We start from the raw sequence: 23395 nt of genomic DNA, 5'->3' as shown, positions 1-23395 counted from the left end.
TGGAGGAGAGGCACAAGTGCTGTTAGATGGTTGCTTTCCTTGAGTTGCAAAACCAGTGCAAGTCCTTTAGCAAGATCATGAATTTTGTTGCTGTGGAGGCAAAGCAAAGCCAGGTTCAGTTGGGAAGGCCAGTGAATAGGGACAACCCAGCAAGGTACCTGGCTGCTTCACCTTGTGTCGGGAGCCCGGAGCTGGGCCGGGGGAGTCCCAGGGCTGGGGGACGACCAGCTGGAGCAGCAGACTTGGGGAGCCCTCCGGCACCTGGCCAGCACCATCCTGTGCTGCCACTGATCCTGCCCCTGGGGCAGCTGTGGAGGAGCAGGACCCCAGGCAAGTTGCTCTGTGGTTCATAGGAGAGGCTGAAGCCTGTGGAGCTCAGCCAGCTGCCAGGCAGCTGCTCCCAGTGCTGCAGTGAGGATGCAAGATCCTTTTTTCTGTGTGAGAAAAAAATAAAAATAATAATAATAAAATAATAAAAAAAGAGGGCTCCTGCTTGGGTGAGGGTTATTAATGGACGAATGTATATCCCAGAACCCACAGAGCTCACTGCAGGCTCACAGCTCCCATAGCGCAGATCGCCAGCAGAGCTGGCAGATGAAAAGTCAGTTTCTTTACCACCTGGGAACCAAACTATCTTTTAGCTCTTCTTCATCTCCTTTGTTATTTTCCCACTGTGGTCCTCACTTTCACATTTGGAGCCTGACTTAGTCACAGTGCCAACATTACTGCTTACATCGCGAGGAGGCTTAAAAGTGTGCCAGTGTGAGTTGGGACTTGTAGTTGTGTGTTCCCTTAGCATTTGCTATTGGTTAGCAGAAAAAGAGAACAGGAACAGCCCTGGGTTTTGGATGAATTAGTGAATTTAAATGTGAGATTTTACATCTGATGGATTTCAGGTTTGCATACTGTGGATCACGATGGCTTGGATCTGGTGGCTGAAATGCAACCATTACCTTTAAGGTGATGGCCTTTACAAGGTCCACTGGTGCGATACAATACACTGTGTATGAAACAGGATTGTGTAATCAGGAAGTAAAAAAAAACAAACCCTATGGGAACACAACTGTAGTTTCCCATGCATTGATGTGCAGATTTCTTATTTGGTATCTTTACTTACACGAATCTTTGAAATCTTGTGTTTTCATGACTCATGAGATAGCACAACACTGATGTCACAATCTATCCATTGACTATTTAAAGTGTCACAGTATGAAGGAGCTGGTCTCTGACAAAGATTTAGAGTAAATCTCATATATTATCCATTAATCTTTGTAAAAGGCCTTTGATATAAGATCACCAGATTGCCATAGAGCAATACGAAGTAGTTCTCTTAATAGTGAACGTGCCAAATCTGTGACTTCAGTAATGAAAGCAGTTCTGAAGTAGTCCCAGATTCAGACACCACGTACTGTTCTGAGTCATTCCTTCCTTAAGAAGCATTTGAACTATGCACCTAGTCATATGGCTTGAATTTTTGGGTAGACCTTTGTGGTGCCAGGAGTTGGACTCAATGATCCTTATGGGTCCCTTCCAACTCGGGATATTCTATGATTCTGTGATTCTATGTGGTGGCCCTTTTTTCTGAGATAGAGTAGAAATGTCATGGCACTGATTTCTATCCATCCACACATCATTCCTCAGGATGCTTCAGAAAACAGGATAGAAGGAAAATGGGTAACATTTTGGTCTGGGAGCACCATTTAATGGTTAGAACTTCATGAAGGCAGAAGGTTAAAAATGGGAGAAACTCTCCACTGAATGGGGGATGGAGTCAGTCAGCTGGGGAGCATGAATAACTCATTTCATAAGGGGAGGGAGTGGAAAGTAAAAAGGAAAGTCAAACGGCAGATTAAAAAGGGAAATTACTGGATAATTTATATGAACAGCCTAAATGCCATAGTTTTGTGTAAGCCTGGCAGTTAGTTGTCCATAGCAGCCCAAGGAAGCAGAACAGAAAAGCCGAAATGGCAAAATCTCATTTCTGTGAAGGTGGGTGCTTGCTTGAAGTGTGTGCGCATATGTGCATATAAACATATACAAATGCTGCAGATTCAAATGAAAGGCATAAGGTTTTAAGTTATAAATATGAGTAAATGGCTCAATTGCAAGTTGTTAATCCTGCTACCATGTATTTCACAGGGTCTAGGCAGGAGGAGACATCTGAGACACATTACACCTAGTGTACACATGCCTGTAGTGAAGTGAATTGGTATGTTTGTTATCTAACTTCACACTCTGTGGAGTACAGTATAAACACATGCACGCTTTTGGAAGGGTGTGAGCGACAGAAGGGAAGCATGTGTCACTCCACAGAGGTAAAAGTTTGTCTTTCAAATGTGTGCTAGGCAGAGATACCAGAGATCTGGCTTTGGTTATTGGCTGCGACCCAAATTTTACTGTGTCACTGTGACCAAAGAAGGGTATCTCTGCTTTTAACATGAAGTTCTCTGTCTTTAACAGAAAAGGATTTCCTTGTCCAAACCTCCTGCATCCCCGTTGCCTGTTTGTTATACATTTCAAGCACAGTAACAAACACAGCAAAGTCCTATCTCAGCTAACTCAGGCTGGAGCTCCTATGTGCTGAAAAGGCTGTGGGGCACATTGCAGGTAACCAAGTTTGGCCCATATTTCCTCAGCCTTCTGCAACATTTTTGTGATGCCCCCAGCGCAAAGGACTCCTCAGCAGTCTTTTCTTTTGGCCTACTTGGTGACTAGCCTCAGCTTTCCATTCTCTTGACTCGTGGTCTTCCCACTCTGACTGTTCCTATTTCACTAACCACCTTTTTTTTTTCCTCTGTAGGAAGAAAAACTTTGGCAGCCACTGCTGCAGTGATGTCTTGCAATCCAGAGAAGAGGCAGTGGAGGTGAAGGAGAGAGGGCATGAATAGACCAGGAGTGCCCCCCTTCTGCAGCAGCGATGTTACACCATGCCTGGCAGCTCTATGGGAGGTGGTGCCGCTGGTCCAGCCCTTTCGTCCACCTCCTCACGCTGACTGTAGTGACATTCGGTGTGCTGGCTCCTTTGATTTGCCACCGGCTCCTCCACTCGTATTTTTATTTGCGGCGCTGGCACCTGAATCCCATGAGCCAGGAGTTCCTGAAGCAGAACCAGCAGGAGGGCCAGGCTGCCCTCCATTACTTTGAGAAGCTGCAGATACCAAACATCTCCAAGACCTCTGCCAGCGAGCCCTTCCGGCCCTTGTTGCTGGTCACCATTATCACTGTGCAGAGGAGGAATGATTTCCACTATGTCTTGCAGGTGGCCTCCCGCTTCCACCACCTCCTCCAGCAATGTGGTGCACGCTGCCAGCGCCACCATGTCCTCCTCTGTAACGTGGAGTCAGACCCCAGCCGCCACCAGGACGTCAGGCTGCTGAGCAGCTTCTTTCCAATGGTCAGTCGTGACAGAACTGGGGAGGACCCTGATCCTGCACTGAACCAGTTTGAGAAGGAGAAGCAGGACTACGTCTTCTGCCTTGAGCAGTCGCTCTTGGCGTATAACCCAGAATACGTCCTGGTAGTGGAAGATGACGCTGTGCCAGAGGACGAGATATTCCCAGTCTTGCAGCACCTCTTGTTGGCCCGATTCTCCAAACCGTACCTCAGAGATGCACTCTACTTCAAGCTCTACCATCCTGAGAGGCTTCAGCACTATGTCAACCCCGAGCCCATGCGAATCCTCGAGTGGCTGGGCCTGGGCATGTTTCTGGGGCCTGTGCTGAACTGTGGGTACTCCTGGGCAACTGGTCGCCCAGGCCTGAGCTGGCCCATCGTCTTGTTCTTTGCTTTGTACAGCATGGCTTTGTCAGAGCTGGTGGGACGGCACTACTTGCTGGAGCTGCGTCGGCTGGCCCCCACGCTGTATAACGTCGTGCCCGTCACTGAGTGCTGCACGCCTGCCATGCTCTTCTCTGCTCCTTCTGCCCAACGTGCCTTAGGTTACCTGAAGGGGCTGCACTGCCGACAGGGTTTTGCGAAGGACATCGCCCTCTACTCGCTGCTGCGCACGAAGGGGGAGAATGCCTACGTGGTGGAACCCAACCTGGTCCGGCACGTGGGAATGTATTCCAGCCTTCGGCTAAATGACAACCCCAAACTGCTGTGATGGGTTCATGCCTGTTGTGACACAAAGCCCTGAGAGCCTTGCCTCTGGGCTGAGAGGTGCTGTGCAAGCTCAGATGCTGTGCCACTCACGACAAACATCAAGTGTCTCCAAGTGGCCAAAGAACACCTCTATTGCACAAAAAAAAAAAAAAAAAAATCATGTACACGGGGACCTTATTTAATATATAATTTGAACTAATCACCGTACACCTTGGGGAAGGAAGTAGAGGCTTTCAGCTGAGGGTGTGGATTATCTGCTCTCCATCATTCTTAGCAAAAAGCTCTCACAACAGTATAAACAACTATACTGCATACTCTCCACTGGTGACAGAAATCTTCAACTTAGGGCAGCAGCAATGTTGGACAAAGTGAATGTTTCAAATTCAACCTGGTGAGGAGGAAGAGCCTTTATTTGTCCATCCTCACTAAGGACTGACGTGTGACCTTTCTGCTTCAAAGCTGGGTTTTTGAGCAGACCTTTCAGAGGTAGTGTGGTTATAATGAGAACTTTCCCTGAAATTTCACGTAGATTCCAGAAGTTTTACTAAGCCTCTATTTCTTACTGTCTTACCCTACAGATTCTGTCCGTACCTCCACCATTCCTACTCCTTTTTCTTGGAACAGAGGCTCCTGAAAGTTTAAGTCTCTGCTTCTTTGTTAAAGGTCAACTCTGACGGTAGGAATAGGAAAACGTAATGATAGCCATTAGTCACAAATGCACACTCTCATGGTTACATTTCCAGATGTTATAAATAATACAGGGTGACTGACATGTTGCTTGGTATCACCGCTAGCTGTAGTGGATCCAGGTCATTAAAAGAGGCCTTATCAGTTGCTGATTGGACTTAGACATTCAACATGAATTTACCTTGACTTCCTATCAGCACAAAGTCAAAGGGGAGATTACATCAGCTGCCACGGTGCAGGATCCTTTATTTCATTTTGGAGCTATAATTCCCAGCTCTGCTCAAATCGTTCGTTCACTGTTCCTGCCAACAAACAAAATGTCCATAAGCAGCAAAGCTGGCTGCTCCTAAAACCAAGCAACAGTACCACAATGGATCAGGGTGCCACTCTGACACCAACCCACTAACTTACTGTGATTGTTGGGCATTCAGGATGGGTATTTTGTACCCCAGCTGTGAGCACAGTTAAATATAAAACTGTGGGGGTGGCAGAAATCTCATAAAAGATCAAAACTGTCACTTTAATGTTTCTGTCTGAAAATAACACACCTGGACTTCAGTGAGCTTTGAATCAAATTCACTTACTGGTGGAGTTCAGTTGAACTATATTTGAAACCATCTTCCTAGATTCAGAAGGAGGTACAATATTTTCACGGAGTTTTGATGGGATTATTTGTGTTAAGTATTGTTTGTTTCTTTATTTTTGGTGAAGGAAGAGCTCTACTTTGAATTTTACTTCCCCCAGTGTCTCTTGGGTGAGTTAAGCCTTTAGCTTTTAACAAGTCTCGTTGAAGGTTGGAAAGGCATACAGCTCCTGAAAGATGAAACTAAAGAAAATATTTGCAGACCTCCAGCCGTCAGTCCACGACGGGTGCTGAGCACACAAAACACGTGCATAATGCAAGCTAGCCAGTGAGGAACGGCCTCACCGCCCTGAGCAGTGCGTGCTCAGGCACGTGAACTTTGCTGTCTCAGTAGATCAGCTGGGACACTTTGATGACATCTTTGGAAATCAGACGGGAGTAAGGGTTGCTTGTGGATTTCATGTCATTCCAATGGCAAAACATTTCTTCTGTCAGAAGGCGAAGGAAAAATTGCACAGGCAGAACTAAGCCATTAATCTTTACGCACTGAAAACCCCAAAGATATCAAAGCGGTCACACAGAACCACCAGCGGCAGGTGGGCAAACCTGTTCTCAGGCTTCTCGATAACATGGCAGGATTTGATGGCAGGATTTGAGTGTCACTGTCTATTTATTCCACTAAGTGCCTGCACCTGCAAATACAAGTTGTTTGCTTATGCTCCTTCAGCTGTGAATGTTTCAGTGTGCTGTGCTTTGTCTTCACTCTTTTTTTATCTTTGTACTGTACAAATCCAGAACAATGCCCTGTTTTTTTTGTGAGGGCCCACTTGTTATCACAATGAAAATCTCACAGTAAGGTACAGTAAGTGGGATAGGGAAAGGAAAAAGAAGGGAAGGAAAAGGAAGAAAGGAACATTAGAACAGAAACCAAGTGACTATATGGAGTTAATAAATGTTTTGATGTGGGAAATGATTAATCTGTTTGTCTTCATGTTATTATTTTTTTATTTTTTTTTTCCAGTAATACATAATCTGTCCTCCAGAAGTCAATAACTTCACCGAGCCTCAAATCTGAAAATTGAGAACATGAACTTGAGGAATCCCTTCTAAATTAGGAAACAATTTTCAGGGCAAAAGAGCCATGGGAAGTTGGCTAGGAAAAACATTTGCAAACAACATTTAGAGGGGCTACAGCTTTACCTTGCCAATGAGAGAGTTCCTGATAAGCCTATCATCAGGAAAGAGACCCCTTCTGCAAGGAATGGGCTAACAGACTTTTCTGGTCTTTCTGAAGTTATTACCTTAAGTACTCAATTCACCTTTAAAACAGAGGTGGGTCTTCTCACTGAGCCAGATGGGAGCTTCTTCCGAGTCATTCAGGTACTTAGTGCCCACCATGATATGGTGACAGCTTGGACAAACATGCTCTCTGCTGCTTCTGAGCTCTGCAAAGTGTATATATAGTTTTTTTGTTAATGTTTTCTTTGCTACACGTTTTATTAAAAATGACAAGCCAGAGAATTATCCTTTGCCCTTGGAACAAAAATGGGTGGTTAGTTATTAATGTGGTTTTGTTCCATGGTTTGGGCTACAAATTCAATTTTGGCTACACATGCAGTTTCAAACACACAAATCTTTTACCTCTCTTTAGCATTAAGAGAGTGGAGCTGAGCTACCATATCTCACGCTATGTTAAGTTCAAGGGTTCATGGCTAGCATAAACTCCTTGAAACACAGCCTTGAGATTGTTCTTACATTCAAAAAAAAATCAGGCTGACAATTCTGAGACTATTTTTCAATGCAGCAGCTATTGTTTGCACAAGAGGATTCTTGCTTGACAGGACAGACAGCAGTACTCAAAACGCAGGGAAAATTATTCAATTAAACAAAAAAACTACCTCTGTTTCCAAAGCATATCCAACATAAGCATGATTCCAGGCAGAACATAAAGCATAAATTGGTAGGTCTTTCTTACACTAGAAGCACAAGCAGATTTTCTAACTATAACAGATATCAAAATGTTACTGAGAAGGCACTAAATTGAAGAGAGAAGGAAAAATACTTCCTCTCAGTTGTGAGGAATTGTGAATAGCCAGACTGGATATTTCAAGAACAGTATATCTGGATGCAGGGTGTTTTTGTTTAAAATCTAGGGTTTTTTTCTAAAGATATTTGCAAGCAAACTTTCTACAAAATAAACAATGTTTCTCTTAAAACTCCATTGTCTCTTCTTTCTCTATGTCATTGTTGGTTTTCCTGACTGGCAGGTCCATCTCCTTTCTTACTATATTTGATGGAAGAAAGATACTTCTCTGTTTGACCACTTCATGCATATGCACAGACATGAATAACTTGTCCCTGAATCCTAGGATAATTCAGGTTGAAAAGGACCTCTGAAGGTCTCTGATCCAACTCCCTACTCAAGAGATCTTGATCTACACCAGGTTGCTCATGCCCTTCTCCAATCAAGTACTGGGTGAATCTGAAATAAAATCTAAGGACCTGAGATAAAACCAAACTTGAAGTGTTGGTATTTAACTTTTGGTATAATTTTGTATAGTAAGGCTACATATTTCACAAAATAAAAAAGGGAATTTTGTGTGGGAGCAACTGTAGTTACAAATGCACTGGCAGTTTCTCCTGAGCAGTTGAATTTCTTTTCATGTATTTCCACACCAGCTTTATAGATGTTGTATCCAAATTCAGCAGATGCTAGGGTGCAGCATATGGTTCTGAATAATTTTCAGTATGACATACATCTGCCAAAACTGCATATGGAGTTAGGCACTCTGTTGTCTGTGCTTCTTTGCTTCATGTGTCTCTCCATTTCCCCAAACCGCCTCCTGTCCTGACAGCTCATGCTTTCAGTTCTCCCCACCAGTCAGTTTATTTGTGCATCTCCAGGCAAAGAGACAGGAAGGTCCATTTCCAAGGCTTTGTCCTGCAGGGAAAGCTATGAAAGCCACATTCCCAGCTGTGTAGCTACTCATGATTTTTAAGTGCGGATGAAGAAAAATAGTGTCGTATTTTCTTGCACTGTTACTGAGCCTCTGGCCAGCTATGCATTTTTCAGGGCCCATTTTCTCGTTTAATTTCAGTCATGGTGCGCAATGTGCCTCCTGCACTGTAGAAACCACAGTTAATTCTAATGGGCTTTTCAGCATATAAGTCCACTTCAGACATCTGGTGTACTTGCTGTGTTTTGCAAAATTTGTATCAACATGATCAAGCAGCACATTTAAGTGTGCTTTTTGGGGACTATGTGCCACTTAGATGAACTGTTAATAAACAGGTAAGTGTCCCACTCTAGCAGCCAGTTATTTACCTACTTTCTTTTAAAAAACAAAATGTCAGCAGAAAGGCACAGAGACCAGTGTCATTACTACATTTTTCTTCACATCCTGTGCTTTACAAGTGGAAGAAGACCTGCAACAGCTATTTTGCACAGTCCAGAAATGTCAGCGCTGACAGCCTGATTTGAAGTTGTATCCTCCTTTGCTGTCAGCAGCACTGGAATCGTTACAAACATTTGTGTTTTGATAATGATCACCATACGTGCTTGCCTGTATTTCACTCCGAGTCATGGTGTTTGCTGCAGCCCGGTTTTAAGCCAGAAGACCAAAGAGCGAGCAGACCCTCCCTGTGCAATCTTCTCAGTGCACATGTGGGTTCACGCCAGTCCTGCCCAGCACCCATGCACACGTGTCTGCAGACACGGCTGAATACTGCAGAGCTAGAAATACAGGTGGTTTCTCTCAGCGGGGCTAAAGGCCAGGCTCTCTGCATCGGGGGTTAGGAGGAGAGGTGAATGAGGAAAACAAACCACTTAATAAACAATACCTCTGATTAGATAGGGATGAACAAGCTGGACTTTGAGACAGTTAAGCAAGACTGCAGAGTACAGAAAACAGGAAACATCCAGCACGGTGCAGAGAGGTGAAGAGGAGGCAGAATCCACTCTGCCCAAGTCTGTCCTGATTAGACTTTAACCCCATCACGCAGGCAGCACTCACTTGGGGCGCACAGAGGCAGGTGTTTTTCATGTGGATGAATATCATGCTCAGACATTCTTCCAACTTTTTTCTACCCGTTGGTTTTTTCCATCTCATTTCAAATCTTTTCACAGGCCTGATCATGCACACAAGTTTTGATAAGATTAATACCACGTAATTTATTGAAGTGCAGAGGAAAGCTTTAACTTTGTTATGTTTTTGATTTTTCACTTGACGGTCAATTATGTAATCTCTGAAATTGCTTCATCCATTTCTTTCTTCTGTGTCTTTCTCAGGGGTACTAAAATTTGTCTTTCTTCTCTCTTCACATGTACTTTTTATTTCCATTTTGAAAGCATGTTAATATGAGGGCAAAATCAGTATCAGAATGATGCTGGTAGAAACACATTAGTAACCTGAAGAACTGTATGCAATTCTAATTTTTAATACCTGATGTCTTTAAACCAGGCTTTCCATTAAACCAGTCTTTCCCAGGACTTTAAAGTACTTCATCTATCAACATGCTTCACTTAAAACATCGATGCCGAACTGACAGATCCTTTGACAGCAAGGATAATACAGGCATATCACAAGGACATCTATTAAATTACCTTCTGCTACAAAAATCCAATACTTGCAGACAACATATCGGGCATAGTCAAACTCAAGAAAGCAAAATCACAAATTAAAACCCATGTAATAACCCAAGCCACCTGTAAAGATGGATTTTGATGGTCTTTAAAATTCTTTAATGTACTGAATAGTTCTGTAAACTTTTGCATTGGTAATTTCAGACTGAAAAATCAACATTAGCAAAACCTTCAAGCCATTCAAATATAAAATTCACTTATGTTATGCTGCATTTGAAAGGAAATGCTAGACACTTGTGTTTTAACATCATCCGTGGAGGCTGACAACACAACTGACAAACGATGCTAGAAAAGGGCACCTGTTTCAGTCCATTACCTAGCCACCTTGTCACAAAGTTGTTATCTGTACCCTCTTAACACTCACCTGCATGTCTGTCTTTGCCTCCTGCCTCCAGTTTTCCTGAAGCCCTCAGATCTTCCCAACCTATGTCCTTATGAAGACATTATGAAGACATCTCCCACCGGGGCTTCAGTTCTCCTCCCAGTCCCCATCCACCACTGGTCTCCCAGCCTTACTGTATTGCAATGAAAGTTTTGAAAGTCTTGCTGTCCATGGCCACAAATCCAATCTCTTTCGAAGCAGCTGTAGGCACCTCTACCATAGGTGTTCATGCCAGCAGACATCCATCTTGCTAGCCACAGTCCTATGGCAGCATTATGTTACTCTGAACAAAGCTAGAGCAAACAAACAAACAGAAATCCCAAACAAGTTAGGTGACTAGAAAGCTGAAAGAGATGGCAATACTATGAGTTCAAAAAAACAACTTAATGAAACACATTTACATCTTGGCTAATGCACTAATTTTGCTGTAGAAGCATTAGTGCAGGCAATAATATTGTTTATGGGGAAGGTTAGTTTCTGGTTTGAATGTAAGTATGCTGCATTCCCCTCACCATGCAAGCCTATTCCTCTTACTATCTATGGAGATACGATACCACTATAACTTAATCTTTGGTGTATCCCCAAACTATGATTACAGAGCTCTGATGATGACAGAACCTACTCTTTTCCAGTAAGTGTCTTTTAAATGTCATCCCACTATTAATTTCTGCAGACGGTTTCATGGTTCTGCATGTTAACAGTACTGAGTCTTACTTACAGGGACACTACCTAGAGTGATCACTCATTCCACATGAAAAGGCTCCCGTTCCTAAAATAAGGGAAGAAGTCAGCCATAATGTTCTCTCACTTCTTTCCCCCCTCAGTGCTCAAAATCTCTGCTAGGACCCGTGGTCCGAGTGCTACAAGGGCTGGATTTTCTCTCAGAAGAAATGGAAAGCCACAAACTGGTCACTTCCCATATGGAAATATATATACATATATATAGTTCTAAAAGAATTAAGAATGCAAAGTGAGTTGCATGGGATTACCTAAAGTGTTTTCCAAATATCAGAAAGTTTTTTTTTTTTTTTTTTTTTTTTTTTTTTTTTTTTTTTTTTTTTTTTTTTTTTCATGAAGACTTTACCCTAGCTTTTCTCTAAAAGACAGCCAGTTCATATCACAGACAGCACTGGGAAAGAAACACTTCCAAGCACTTTCCTACCTATGACAGTTTCTAACCAAACCAGAGATGGCAGGATTCATATTTGAATTTTCATTGGGGACCTGAAGAAGACGATCATTATAACACCTTCTTAGTCCCAAAAGGGTCTTAGGTAATATATTTCCATAAAAACACTTTTAATCCATACAAGACACCTCTATGTTTGTGATGGCGAAACTTTAATATGCCATTGGGTTTCCCTTTCTGCTAGGGTGGGAGAAATGGAATATAAAGCAAACACTATAAAGCAGCAACAGCTTTCTATCCGTGTCGTGTGCCGTGGCATCCTTCAGCAAAAAGGGATGATGGATGAGGGAGAAGAAAATTAAGGGAAACAAAACATTACGAGCACAAGGCCCTCAGAAGCAGTCAGGCTGTCCCTCAGCTTTCTGAGAGGCTTCTCTACTGACTGTCATGGAGGGCTAACCCTGGCAGTGTGTTCGCTGTTGAGATGTCCTGCAGGCACTGACCTTGGCATGCAGCTCTAGAACAGACGGGCTCAGGGAGGAAGAGACCCAGTGAAGATAGTGCTGCTCAGTGAGAGGAGAAATCAGTCATCTCACCGGGTCCGTGTAAAGGCTAAAGGTGTCACCACTCGAGCCAAACAAATGGAGAAACTACGTCATTCTTCGGGCAAACACTGGGTCTTCGGGGTAAAGACATACTAATGTCCAAGGTCACAAAGTGTACTCTTGCTGAGGGTATGATGTTTGCCTAAAAGTCCTCATGTTGTACTTCTCTCCAGGAATACACACCTGTGCTATGAACGAAACAACATGAAAAAAAGTAAAAAAGAGGTCTATGTACTTGGATTTGGTGAATAGCCGTGGTGTGATTTGATATAAAATGGAATGCTGATGTACCATATATAGAGCTTTTGTATTTTTCAAAGAAAAGCGGCACTAAGCAACTGAAAAGTCTGCATGTCATAGTAGCAAGGGAAGAAGGTGTTTCAATGGGATTTCGATGGAGAATTTGTCTTGCACTTGTGCATCTCTAAGTGGGCATATTTCTTCTGATAACCATCTTTCTCACACATACAGTATATGAATCACACACATTTAAGCAAATCAGAACTTGCTATTTCATTAACTCTGCTACCATAGGATTGCATTTACTCAATGTGTATACTAATTAGGAAGTGAAATATGTTGCTGTGCTAAATTTTCAACTCAATAAAATCAGTTTAATACCTATGAAGCTACAGGAATGATAGTAAGGATCAGTCAAGGATCTGCCCCAGAGGTTCGGCATTTGGTTTCCTACTCTTCCTTCCTAAGCAGTGAAGTTTCCTGAGTATAAGCTTCCAGAAGATCTAAACCTAAACTGAAAGCATTATCCCAGATCCCTGTAACCGATTGCCATGGTTTATCTTGTAAATATTTGCAGTATGTTTTAGAAAGAGGAATAATTTGAAAAAAAAAATTGGAAAAGTCTCAGTTTCACAGCATCATAAACGGTGCTATATATACGGGGGAGGAGAAGTGGGCGGAAAAGCAGGGAGAGCGAATAGGTGCAATAATTGGTGGTGTGTGTGTTGTCTGGCAGCCAATCAATGATCCTGTGCAGTGACATTCCCCAACCAGCCTGAGGAGGAGGGAGAAAAAAAGGAGTGAAAAAAAAGAAAAAAGAAAAAAAAAAAAAAACACCTGTCAAGAGTTTTATAAAAGTTAGCGACTGGAAGGACTGGGTCTCTTTGCCTGCAGCCACCTCACCAGAAGCTTGGAGCAGCGGAGGCACTGCCCACAAGCAAGTAAGTACAACCATTTCCTTTCTAACTTGTAAAGGTGGTAATGCAAATCAGCAGCTGTGACACAATGTGTTTATCTACAGAGGGTGGGGGGAGGGTTGTTTTTGTTTTTATTTTTATTTTATTTTCCAGGAAGAGTTTGCAAGGAATAAGCACGCAGCCATTCTGCAGTGATCTGCCAATGTGACCCATTTGCTGCTAACACTGGTTTCTAACTTAGTTTAGTAATTCAAAACTCATGGAGTAAGTGAATCCTTAGCCTACAAGAATAGAGCAGTAACATACCTGCATTGCTTTCTACCGCTTCATTTTCTTATCTGTTTATTTATGCTTGTGGAGTACATAAATTTTTGTTTTGCAAGGAGAAGAAAGAATCACTGGAGAATGCAGTTGGTCCTGACAAGTGCCAGTGCTGGCAAAAGTGTAATTATCTGTGTGCACTGTGTAGTTCTTCTGAAGCATTAGTGCTGATAAGATTCTTCAGCAGGGTATGTAAGATATAGTCTGCAACGTAGAAAACTAATAAATGGGGAAAGAGAGGCTTGGAAATATAATTTTTATGCCCTTGCAGCAGGCTGTAACCTTTCTAGATGTGAACAGCTGGCTTCAGGAAATTGCCTGTCAAGTAATTTAGATCACAGAGCCTGTGATCCTCCATCGCTTTCTCAACTATCCCATGTGCCTAGCACCCAAAACTAGGTAGCCTACCTGAAAATGTCACCTCCACTTCCCTCAACCTCCCCTGCTGCCAGGCAAGTTTTTCTCAGACAAGTATGACAGCAAGTTTTTACCTTCTCTAAGAAGAGCCCAGCCCTGAGAGATAAGAACCTTCACCCTAATCACCATGCTTACTTCCAACTAATCCGTGTCTGTGGCCACCTCATCTCTAGCCATCATGAGCTCTCCAGGAGTGCTCTACACCAAAAGCAGAGGCCAGGTCCCTGAAAACATATCTTCCTTTCTCAGTTGCTAGAGAGGGGAAACTGGGGGTACATTCACTCAGGTTCTCAACCTCTTAAGAGTCAGCAAAAATCTGCCAAGCAATTTGCCTTTATATATGCCCCCAAAGACCTGTCAAAATGGTGAAATCTGTTTGTTTTTTTTTTTTTTTCAGTTTTCCTAATATTTAATATGACAATCAAAAGCATCTGCTGTTTTTTCTAGGTGAAATAGGTCTGAGTATCTTTTTGTCCCATGCTCTTGTCTCACTTCTTAGCACCCAGAAGTGAAACATTTTGCTGTATTAAAACCTTCACTCCCACCACAGACACGAGGGGAGAAACATCCCATTCTTCCCTCACAGCTCCTTCACCATACATACAGAAGTAAACGCTTTCATTTCAGCTTCCAAAAACAAGTACTCCATGTGGAGTCTCAGGATAATTCAGTCTGAAAGGGACATTAGGAGGTCTGTAACCCAACCTCCTGCTCAAAGCAGGGTAAGACAAAAAGTCAGACCTGTCTGCTCATGATTTCAGTCAGGTCTTGACAACCTCCAAGGACGAAGACAGCACAGCCCCTCTGCCAACCTGCTCCACTGCTTGGTTGTCCCAGTAGGGAAGAAAATTCTTAAAATCCATTCTGAACCTCTCTACTTTCAGCTTATGCCTGCTGTCTCACCCTCCTGCCAGGCACTGCTGTGAAGAGCCTGGCTTTGTCTGCACATCACCTCTGTAGGTGCCAGTAGCTGGTGCAAGGTGCCCCTGAAGCTATCTCGAGGCTGGCCTAGTCCCAGCCTTGAGGCCTTCTTCTCTCAGGGCAAGTGCTCCAGCCACCAACCTTCTTGGTGGCACCTGCTGAACTCACTCCAGTTTGTTGGTGCCTTTCCTGTACCACAGGGGCACAAAAGTAGATGCAGTTGGACATGGTATAACCAGTCCTGGGCAGAGGGGGACAATCCCTGTCCGCCCATGGCTCCCCAGCCATAGCCCTGCTTGCACAGGATGCTGCTGGGCCTTGTTGCTGGTCCCTGCTCAACTCACTGCCTGATGGGCTCAGTCTGCCAGGAGCTGTTCCCCAGCCTCAGTGGCCCTGGTGGGATCGCTGCTGTCCCAGGACATGGCTGGGCATCTGTTCTGGCTGAACTTCACGGTGTTCCTGCTGGCACCCTCACGCCCTGACCTGGCTGCCCTGAATGGTCACACTGCAATGGAGTATATCAGCTGCTGCTGCCAGCTGGGTGTCTGCGGCAGGCTAGGTAGGAATGTGCTCCGTCAGCAAGACGGTGCCAGGGCTGTCCAACCATTTGTACCCCTGTTTTGCCCAGCGGCCATGGAACCAAACATACTTAGGCAAAGGTTTTTAACAGAGCTGCACAGGGGAGTGAGGCCAATAGATCTGCTGGCTGTACAGAGCGTATCAGGTGTGCACCACATCATGGGACTGACCCTCCCATGAATTCATACATCTATGAATGAGGAGCAAACCCAGTCAGGTTTACACTGTGCCCAAAGTGTCACAGCCTAAATTTTTGAACACATTTCATTCTCCCTGTCAACACCATGCATTTATCTGTACGTGCAACTTCTGCTTCTGCGAACCCTGTAACGTGCACTGGCCTGAAGCAGAATCTCCTGCATGCACAGCACAGTGATATGCACATGTGCTTTGTTTTGCTGACTGTCAGGGGTGATGTTGAAGGGCTGTGTTTCAGGATCAGTAGGGCTGTGTTTAAGGGCAGTAGCTGAGCAGCCAAAGCTACATGCGTTGGACACAAACAATATTTTGAGAGTTTGGTCCAGCACATTTGGAAACAGTTTTATAAAAGAAGGCAATGAAGAGACCCAAGAGAAAACAGATGCTGATCTGATCCCTTCCCACCTGCTAACCAAGACTCAGGTGAGATTTTCTGTAAGATTAGAAAATGCCAGTCACTTCAGGTGTCTGGAAATAAAAGAAGCTGAAGAATATTAATTTTTACAAGATGATCTGATGTGTAATTTAACAGTTTGTTCCTTCTGCTGTACAACTTGCCTCTGCCCTTTGGTTCTCACTATTAATATTAACAGGACACAGTGTTTGTGCTGATATCCATGAAGATATTTCCCCTGCAGTCCTCTGTTACAGTGGCTGAGAAAAACTTGAGACTTCAGCAACATGATATTTACTTTTACAACTGTGCCATTCTCTTTCTCCCCACTCCTGTCCCCTGCTGGTCACAGGTTGGGGACTGAACAAAGAACTTGATTTGTTTAAGTTGCTGAAGCCTGACAAAAACTCCAAGTAGACATTAAGCTGTTGTTACGTATTCTGTGCAGTCCCATTTCTTTGTTTGTTCTTCCACTTTTTAAAAATACATTACAGGAGTGGTTAATAAAAAGGGAATAATTGCTGTCCTATACTTACACAAATTAATGTGAAATGACTTGAGTTTATGATACTTAGGACACTAGTCCACAGCCTAAAATGGGTAAATAAAAATAAATCTTCTTGAAAATATTGGTGGGACATCTTCTAGATACTGTTACTCAGAACAAAGTTCCTTCCAGCTTTTCCCTGCTTGAAAAAGTGGAAAAATTAAATAAAGCAGAGGGATAGGGCAAAGAGTCTTCATTCATGGAAGAATGAAGTGAGCTGCCTGCCTGGCTGCAACTGTTTTTCCTCAGGACACGTGTGGTGACACATCCAGAGAGACTGCCTCTGTAAGAGTCATTAACGTTTCAGTGGATGTGCTGGGAGCTTAATCTTTAAAAGGCAGCTGTAAGAAGTGTTACTGAATTGTAAGTGTTCTCCAGCCCCCTCAATATGCCCCGAGCCGTACCTTACAGCAGGGTCACCCACTCCAGAATCCAGCAGGGAAGATCCTTAGTGATTATATTCCTCATGAGAGACTCACAGGAAAGTAAAAAACCCTAAACAAAGGGTCCTTGAAGATCTTGGACCTTGAGCTATCACTCCCCTGACAAGTGCTCTTTTGCACTCATTTATTCACCATTTCAGTTAGACACACTGTGTGTTTTATTGCTCCTTGTAGCTCGGCAGAGCAGCTGGGAACCACTCACCACAGCCTTACAGATCACAGGCTTTGGGGAGCCTTTTGTCAAGTCTCCATCTACTTCTTCACATTCTATGGGATACTTGCATGAAAACTGGAACAAACTTACTGTCTTCCAATTCATCTCTGACTTGTGGAACTACACTTTATTGTTTCAGTCTCCCTGAGCACACACTTGGACCAGTATTACCCACTAAAATCTCGTATTTCCATGTTTCAGCAATTTGCTTTGCAGGCTGGTTTTGGGTGATAACTGTCTCTGTTTCTCTTTCTGCAAGCACGAGGAACATGCAAAATACAAAAGACATTAGTATCATTGTTTAATGCACTACTGGAGAGAATGCATACCCGTAATAATGTAACTAGAGTGACTGATGATCTTGTAACTCAGCTAGATGGATTAAAGATTATCTGGATACACCTGCTTATGCTGTAACACACCTCCAAACTGCAGCTCTGAAATCCCCTTACTGGTTTAGCGATTCATTAATTCGACCTTGGACTAGGTCACATTCTCTAAAAATTTGGCAGTCTTTTCACTGAGACTGTGAACTACTAGAGCTGTTCCTTATCATTTTGCATAGCAATTTACAGGTTTGGCTGAAGTGCTTACAACATTAACTATTACAGTAATCACAGTAAAAAGGCAGTTACCTTTTTCTGTGAGTTCTGCAGGAGACATATCAGACACAGAAAGCAGGTGGTGAGGAAGGTTAGAGATCTGCTTTATAGCTATGTAGCATAAACCATAGTTGAAGTTTTTTTAGGTGGGCTAAACAGGATAAAAACCAGGAGTAATGAAGTTGCAGCCACCACTGTAGAAGGATGCTTCCCAAAGCTCTGGCCACAGAAAGTTCAGCAAAAGCTGCTTTGCAAGACCACAGCAATGCACTTCAGCACTTGGGAGAGGAAGAAACCCCCTTCATTTAATGGACTCTTCATCACTCTCTAGAAATTCTTCTAAACCTAGAATAACTCAGTGCTGCTAAGTCACATAGGATAAATTCTAGCCCCCAAAAAATCACAAAAAGATAAAAACAAAACATCTGGATACTGACCAGCCTCTACTGACAGACAATACCATTTAAACCTTGCACAGTAACAGTACAAACACCTTCAACTTTAAATGAGAGACACCAGAGCAGTCAGAGCAGTGTGATAGTATTGTTGCTAGAAAATTTGGGCAGCACTTTGCATGGCATGGTGCACAGAACTCCACCGATGTCGGCATCTACCACACCATTAGTAGCAGCCAGACCCCTGTTACTGTCTACTATGCCCTTCAATGGGGAAGGCTACACAGGGAGCCTGGCGATGTAGTGGCAGTGGGCAGGGAGAGAGGATGGAGGGCTTGGCTGCATGTATGCTTGTACATGTCCCCTGCCCCTGTAGGGCTGAATTAGGGAAACAGAAGGTGCAGATGCTACCCAGAGGCCTGTTCCTCTGGAATAAAACTTGTTAGTGGAGATATTTGGTCTTGTTTTTAATGATTCATCTCATGGATGTACCACTTGCTGATACTTTCACTGGTGGTCCTCTAGGTATAGAAGATGATGAACAGACAACAGAGAGCCTTCACGGCTCAAACTCACAGGTGCTTACCTGTAGTGAATTACTGTGGACTATTCAGATGATAGATTATATTTTAATCCAATTTAATGAGAACTTTAATAATACCAAACATTTTGTCAAAACAAGACAGAACCTGGATTTCAGGTGCAGGATATGTGCAGCTGGTAAACCTCTGCCAGAGGTGAGAAGACAGAAATGGATGGTAAATCCTTCTCAACTCCCACATCTTGTCCAGAGCAAGCAACATGGTACAGTTCTGAGAACAGCCATGTGGGAGGAGAGAACTACAGAGCAAGGCAGGACAGCAGAGGCGAAAAGGCAAGCAGACAAAGCAGCAAGTACTGCCAACACAGGGCAGGGAATGGGAGAAGGAGCACCGTTAGGAAGAGTGCAAAAGCAAGCTATGTGATAATTGGCAGTCTTCTGATTAGGACCAACAGGTCCGAAGTGCTTTGCAAAGAAGTTTGCAGTACCCACAATTAGCATACTTGTTAGTTTGGCACTTTTTTTTTTTTTTGACTCACTGACCTTCCTTTAGTCTCTGAGCAAATCCATGCGAAACGCAGTCTTTCCCACTTCTGCAGTAGAAGGATGTGTTGGGATGTGGCTCCTGCATTTCCCTCTTCTAGTTTTGCCAGACATACCAAACCAAGAACTCACACTGGATTTCTGGGCATGTGTCATGACAATGTGGACTGGACAAGCACCGAGAGGCCTCCAATAAGAATACTGATGCCTGGTGCCTCAGGCTCGTGGTTCGTGCATACAGTCTCCCTTCAGCTTGTAACTGTAATTGTCTCCCACAGATAAGTCACCATGACTCACCAGTTCCCAGCGCTGTCTCCAGAGCAGAAGAAAGCTCTTTCAGACATTGCTCAGCGGATTGTGGCTTCAGGAAAAGGGATCCTAGCTGCAGATGAATCAGTGGGTGAGTTCTGGATAGCAATCAATTAGCAATACCAAAACTTTTGTCCCCATTTTGCTTCATCTTTGAATTCAGTAGAGTAAAAAAAAAAAAAAAAAAAGTTAAGGTCCATTGATTGAGCAGGCACATCTCAGCCAACAGGGCTGCAAATGCTGACAAATTATGTGCTGCTGCACTGAAGCCCCAGTTCTTTCTAATTACTGTATTCTTGGACCAGGGCAGCAAGGCCTAACACATTTCTGTCTGGCCTTTGGCCACCTTTCTAGGTACCATGGGGAACAGGCTGCAGAGGATCAACGTGGAGAACACAGAGGAGAATCGCCGTGCTTTTCGAGAGATACTCTTCTCTTCTGATACTTCCATCAACCAGAGCATTGGGGGAGTGATACTTTTCCACGAGACTCTCTATCAGAAAGACAGCAGTGGAAAACCGTTTCCAGCTATCATCAAAGAAAAAGGCATTGTGGTGGGAATAAAAGTGAGTATCTGTACATGTGTGGGGTCTATACTCACTCCCAACAACAACTTTTGTTTGTTTTTTTTCGGTTTTGAAATCCCTAGAATGTCTCTGCTACCATTCTCTGCATTGCTTTTGTACAACTAAACAGTGAAACATTTGCAACCGATGCAGCACCCTTTTGTCCAACAGCACCCATATATTTACCATTCACTGCAGTTACATCCTTCCATGCAATAACCTAATTAAATCCTTTCTGCAGCTGACAGAGCTGTTGATCTACTCCCCACAGCCACCTGCATGTTGCCCCCATGACCCAATTCTCTCCTGTTCCTCCCCTTTACTGGAGCCCTTCCCTTCCTTCCACTAGCAGTCTGTTCAGCCCTATACTTTACTCACAGTTAATCTGCAAAGGTAGACTAGCTCTGGGGTGCAAGGCTCAGGCTGACCTCCCTCACTCTGTAACTCTTTCTGTTTCTGCTGTCTCTTCAGCTGGATAAAGGCACATCGCCCCTAGCAGGAACAAATGGAGAAACCACCATCGAAGGTAAGGAGAGATCTAAGAAGCCTTAGCTATGACTAGTGAAAGTCATGGGGTGACTCAACAGGAGTTGCAGCCTTGGCTGGTGTCATGGTACTTTTCAGAGTTATTTCTGAAAGAGCTGTTCTCACTGAAGCTCTGTTCTTTCACATGCAGGACTGGATGGACTGTCTGAGCGCTGCGCCCAGTACAAGAAAGATGGTGTTGACTTTGGCAAGTGGCGTGCAGTGTTGAAGATCACCAGCACAACACCCTCTCAACTTGCCATCCAAGAGAATGCCAACACACTGGCACGCTATGCCAGCATCTGCCAGCAGGTATCTACCCTTCTGCAGCCTTCCTTGAGATGTTTTCGTCCCTTTTTCACTGTTCCCTCTGATAATAGACTAGGTATTGTGAACAGTGGATCTCTGTGAGGGTCTTGGGAAATGTGGAGAAAGGGCAGTGCAGCAAGAAGGCATGTCACCAGAGACAATACAGACAGCCAGGACAGTTTTTCTTTCCCACCTCCAAAAACTTCCTTGTTTTTCCTTCCTTAGAATGGCTTGGTGCCCATTGTGGAGCCAGAAGTCTTACCTGATGGAGACCACGATCTCCAGCGCTGCCAGTATGTCACAGAAAAGGTAAGATTCTTGATCTCTGCACCCTCACAAATCAGTAGTTAATCTTATGCAGGGTTTGCATTGACAGATTTCAATGAGTTTTGACCAAAAAGGTCCTTCATAACTGTATCACAGAAATGGGTCACTCATAGTCAAATAATTAGCTAGTAGCAAATGTGAGAGCAGAATCCCTGTTTTTGGATTTCCAGTCAAACTGTCAATATAAGCATTCCTGAGCTGAAAAGGATACATTGGTTATAAAGGCATTTATTCCTTGTTCAGTATGTCAGTTTGTAAGGACAAATCCAATAAAAAAGGAAAATGTCCTAGTCATCACAAAAGCATCGGTGCCTCCAGGGCTGCAACCCCTGTGACAAATTTCAAGAAATTTAGTTTGATCTTCTCCCACTTCCAAGGAATGAGCTGTCTCTCCACAGTAGGCTGAGGTAAAGCATTGAGCACAGATGTGTATTCAATCCTCCTATTCGCTCCCCCAGGTTCTGGCTGCTGTCTACAAGGCCTTGAACGATCATCATGTCTACCTGGAGGGGACATTGCTGAAACCCAACATGGTGACAGCCGGGCATGCCTGCACCAAAAAATACACCCCTCAGGATGTAGCTGCAGCAACCGTCACTACTCTCCTCCGCACTGTTCCTGCTGCTGTTCCTGGTGATTCTTGATTTGTTCCCATATATCCCTTCACACTGTCACTCCTACTGGCCTTGCTCCTCCATCTGACATGCTCATTTCTCTGGCACACAGAGGTCAGAGATGGTGGCTTGGCAGCTGGAGCGCCCCAGTTTCTAAGTCCTGAGGTCTCTTTCTTTCAGGAATCTGCTTCCTGTCTGGAGGTCAAAGTGAAGAGGAGGCTTCTCTCAACCTGAATGCTATGAATCAGTCCTCTCTGCCTAAACCTTGGAAACTGACCTTTTCCTACGGAAGGGCTCTGCAGGCCTCTGCCCTGGCAGCATGGCTGGGCAAATCAGAGAACAAGAAGGCTGCACAGGAGGCTTTCCGTAAGCGGGCGCAGGTACGAGGCCTTCCCCTTGATGCCAAGAGGAGCTGCTCCCTCCTTTCTGTGTCAGAGAGGAGTCATACGTCTCTGTGTTATTTTGGAGACATATTGTCACGTTCCTAATGTTCCTCTTATTCCTGCCCTTTTTGGTGCTTCCTGTACACTAAGGATATTATTCTAGTTGGCGTGACAGAAATCTAATGCAAGAAACAGCAGAGGTTGTTGCTAGTCACAGCTGGATAATTTTCTTTTGTAATGTAGACTTACATCCGCGGAGTGTTTGTCTGAAGAAAAATGCTCCCCTTACTGTCAACCAGCTAGCGACCATCAAACAGTGTCACAAAACTAAGCTAGCTTATAAATATAATAAGTGAATTCAGCAGCTGACTCCTTTTTCCACAATTTTGCACTTTGTTCACTGCTAGTGTCTTTCTACAGTTGTCTTTCTTACTCCAAGCTAATCTGATCTCCTCCTTTTTTGTTTCTTTTTCAGATTAATAGTTTAGCTTGCAGAGGACAGTATGTTGTGTCTGGGAAGACTGATGCAGCTGCCACGCAGTCACTTTTCACTGCCAGCTACACCTATTGAAAGCACAGGAATCTGCCTTTGTCCTGTCCTGCTTCATGTGGTGAAAGGTGCTCAGAAAGGAAAGAAAAACAAAGAAACCTAATTTTCCTTACTCTGAACAAAACTGGAAATGGATTAGCTTACTCTTCTAGCCTTGACTTTCACAATTTACAGAGGGGATATTCTTTTTTCATCTACACATTCTAAAAATGAAGAATTATTTCCATATAATAAACAATAACTAACACTGAATCACGAATCCACTCTCCCTTTGGTTTAAACTTAGTCCCTAGAGTAGTAGGCATATTAAGTAGGTACCACTAGTCACCCTTGCCCCTTACCACATTTTTGCAGCCAAATTCTTAAAACCTGTCTTAATTGTGCAAATAAAACAGTAATTCAAAACCA

The 23395-nt window shown here is 43.7% G+C and overlaps 2 protein-coding genes and 1 long non-coding RNA gene across 6 annotated transcripts in view; 2 read left to right on the top strand and 1 right to left on the bottom strand.

Annotated features, from left to right (window-relative positions):
* PGAP4 (post-GPI attachment to proteins GalNAc transferase 4) overlaps window positions 1-6351 on the top strand; it is a 12647-nt gene extending 6296 nt beyond the window's left edge. For all 3 annotated transcript variants that reach the window (XM_038170396.2, XM_038170395.2, XM_038170397.2), the window contains exon 2: window positions 2801-6351. In XM_038170396.2, coding sequence (XP_038026324.1) covers window positions 2918-4105 — 1188 coding nt within the window. In that variant the 5' untranslated portion in view covers window positions 2801-2917 and the 3' untranslated portion in view covers window positions 4106-6351. The remainder of the gene's footprint in view (window positions 1-2800) is intronic.
* Window positions 1-19676, bottom strand: part of LOC113840104 (uncharacterized) — a 20496-nt gene extending 820 nt beyond the window's left edge. Inside the window, exons 1-4 of one of the 2 annotated variants that reach the window (XR_005261624.2) lie at window positions 19405-19676; window positions 12031-12320; window positions 10381-10691; window positions 6694-6819 (exon numbers count right to left, since the gene is read on the bottom strand). This is a non-coding gene — a long non-coding RNA (uncharacterized lncRNA). The remainder of the gene's footprint in view (window positions 1-6693; window positions 6820-10380; window positions 10692-12030; window positions 12321-19404) is intronic. The other variant, XR_005261625.2, reaches the window with a different exon arrangement.
* On the top strand, window positions 13152-23395 carry ALDOB (aldolase, fructose-bisphosphate B). The gene is made up of 9 exons (XM_005015381.6): window positions 13152-13313; window positions 19683-19804; window positions 20068-20279; window positions 20751-20805; window positions 20956-21116; window positions 21339-21422; window positions 21899-22073; window positions 22235-22434; window positions 22913-23395. Exons 2-9 carry the CDS (start codon window positions 19693-19695, stop codon window positions 23006-23008), a joined length of 1095 nt encoding a protein of 364 aa, XP_005015438.2. The 5' UTR covers window positions 13152-13313; window positions 19683-19692; the 3' UTR covers window positions 23009-23395.

The sequence above is a fragment of the Anas platyrhynchos genome, chromosome Z, assembly GCF_047663525.1.
Source record: "Anas platyrhynchos isolate ZD024472 breed Pekin duck chromosome Z, IASCAAS_PekinDuck_T2T, whole genome shotgun sequence".
NCBI lineage: Eukaryota > Metazoa > Chordata > Aves > Anseriformes > Anatidae > Anas > Anas platyrhynchos.
This window is presented reverse-complemented; position numbering and strand designations above follow the sequence as displayed.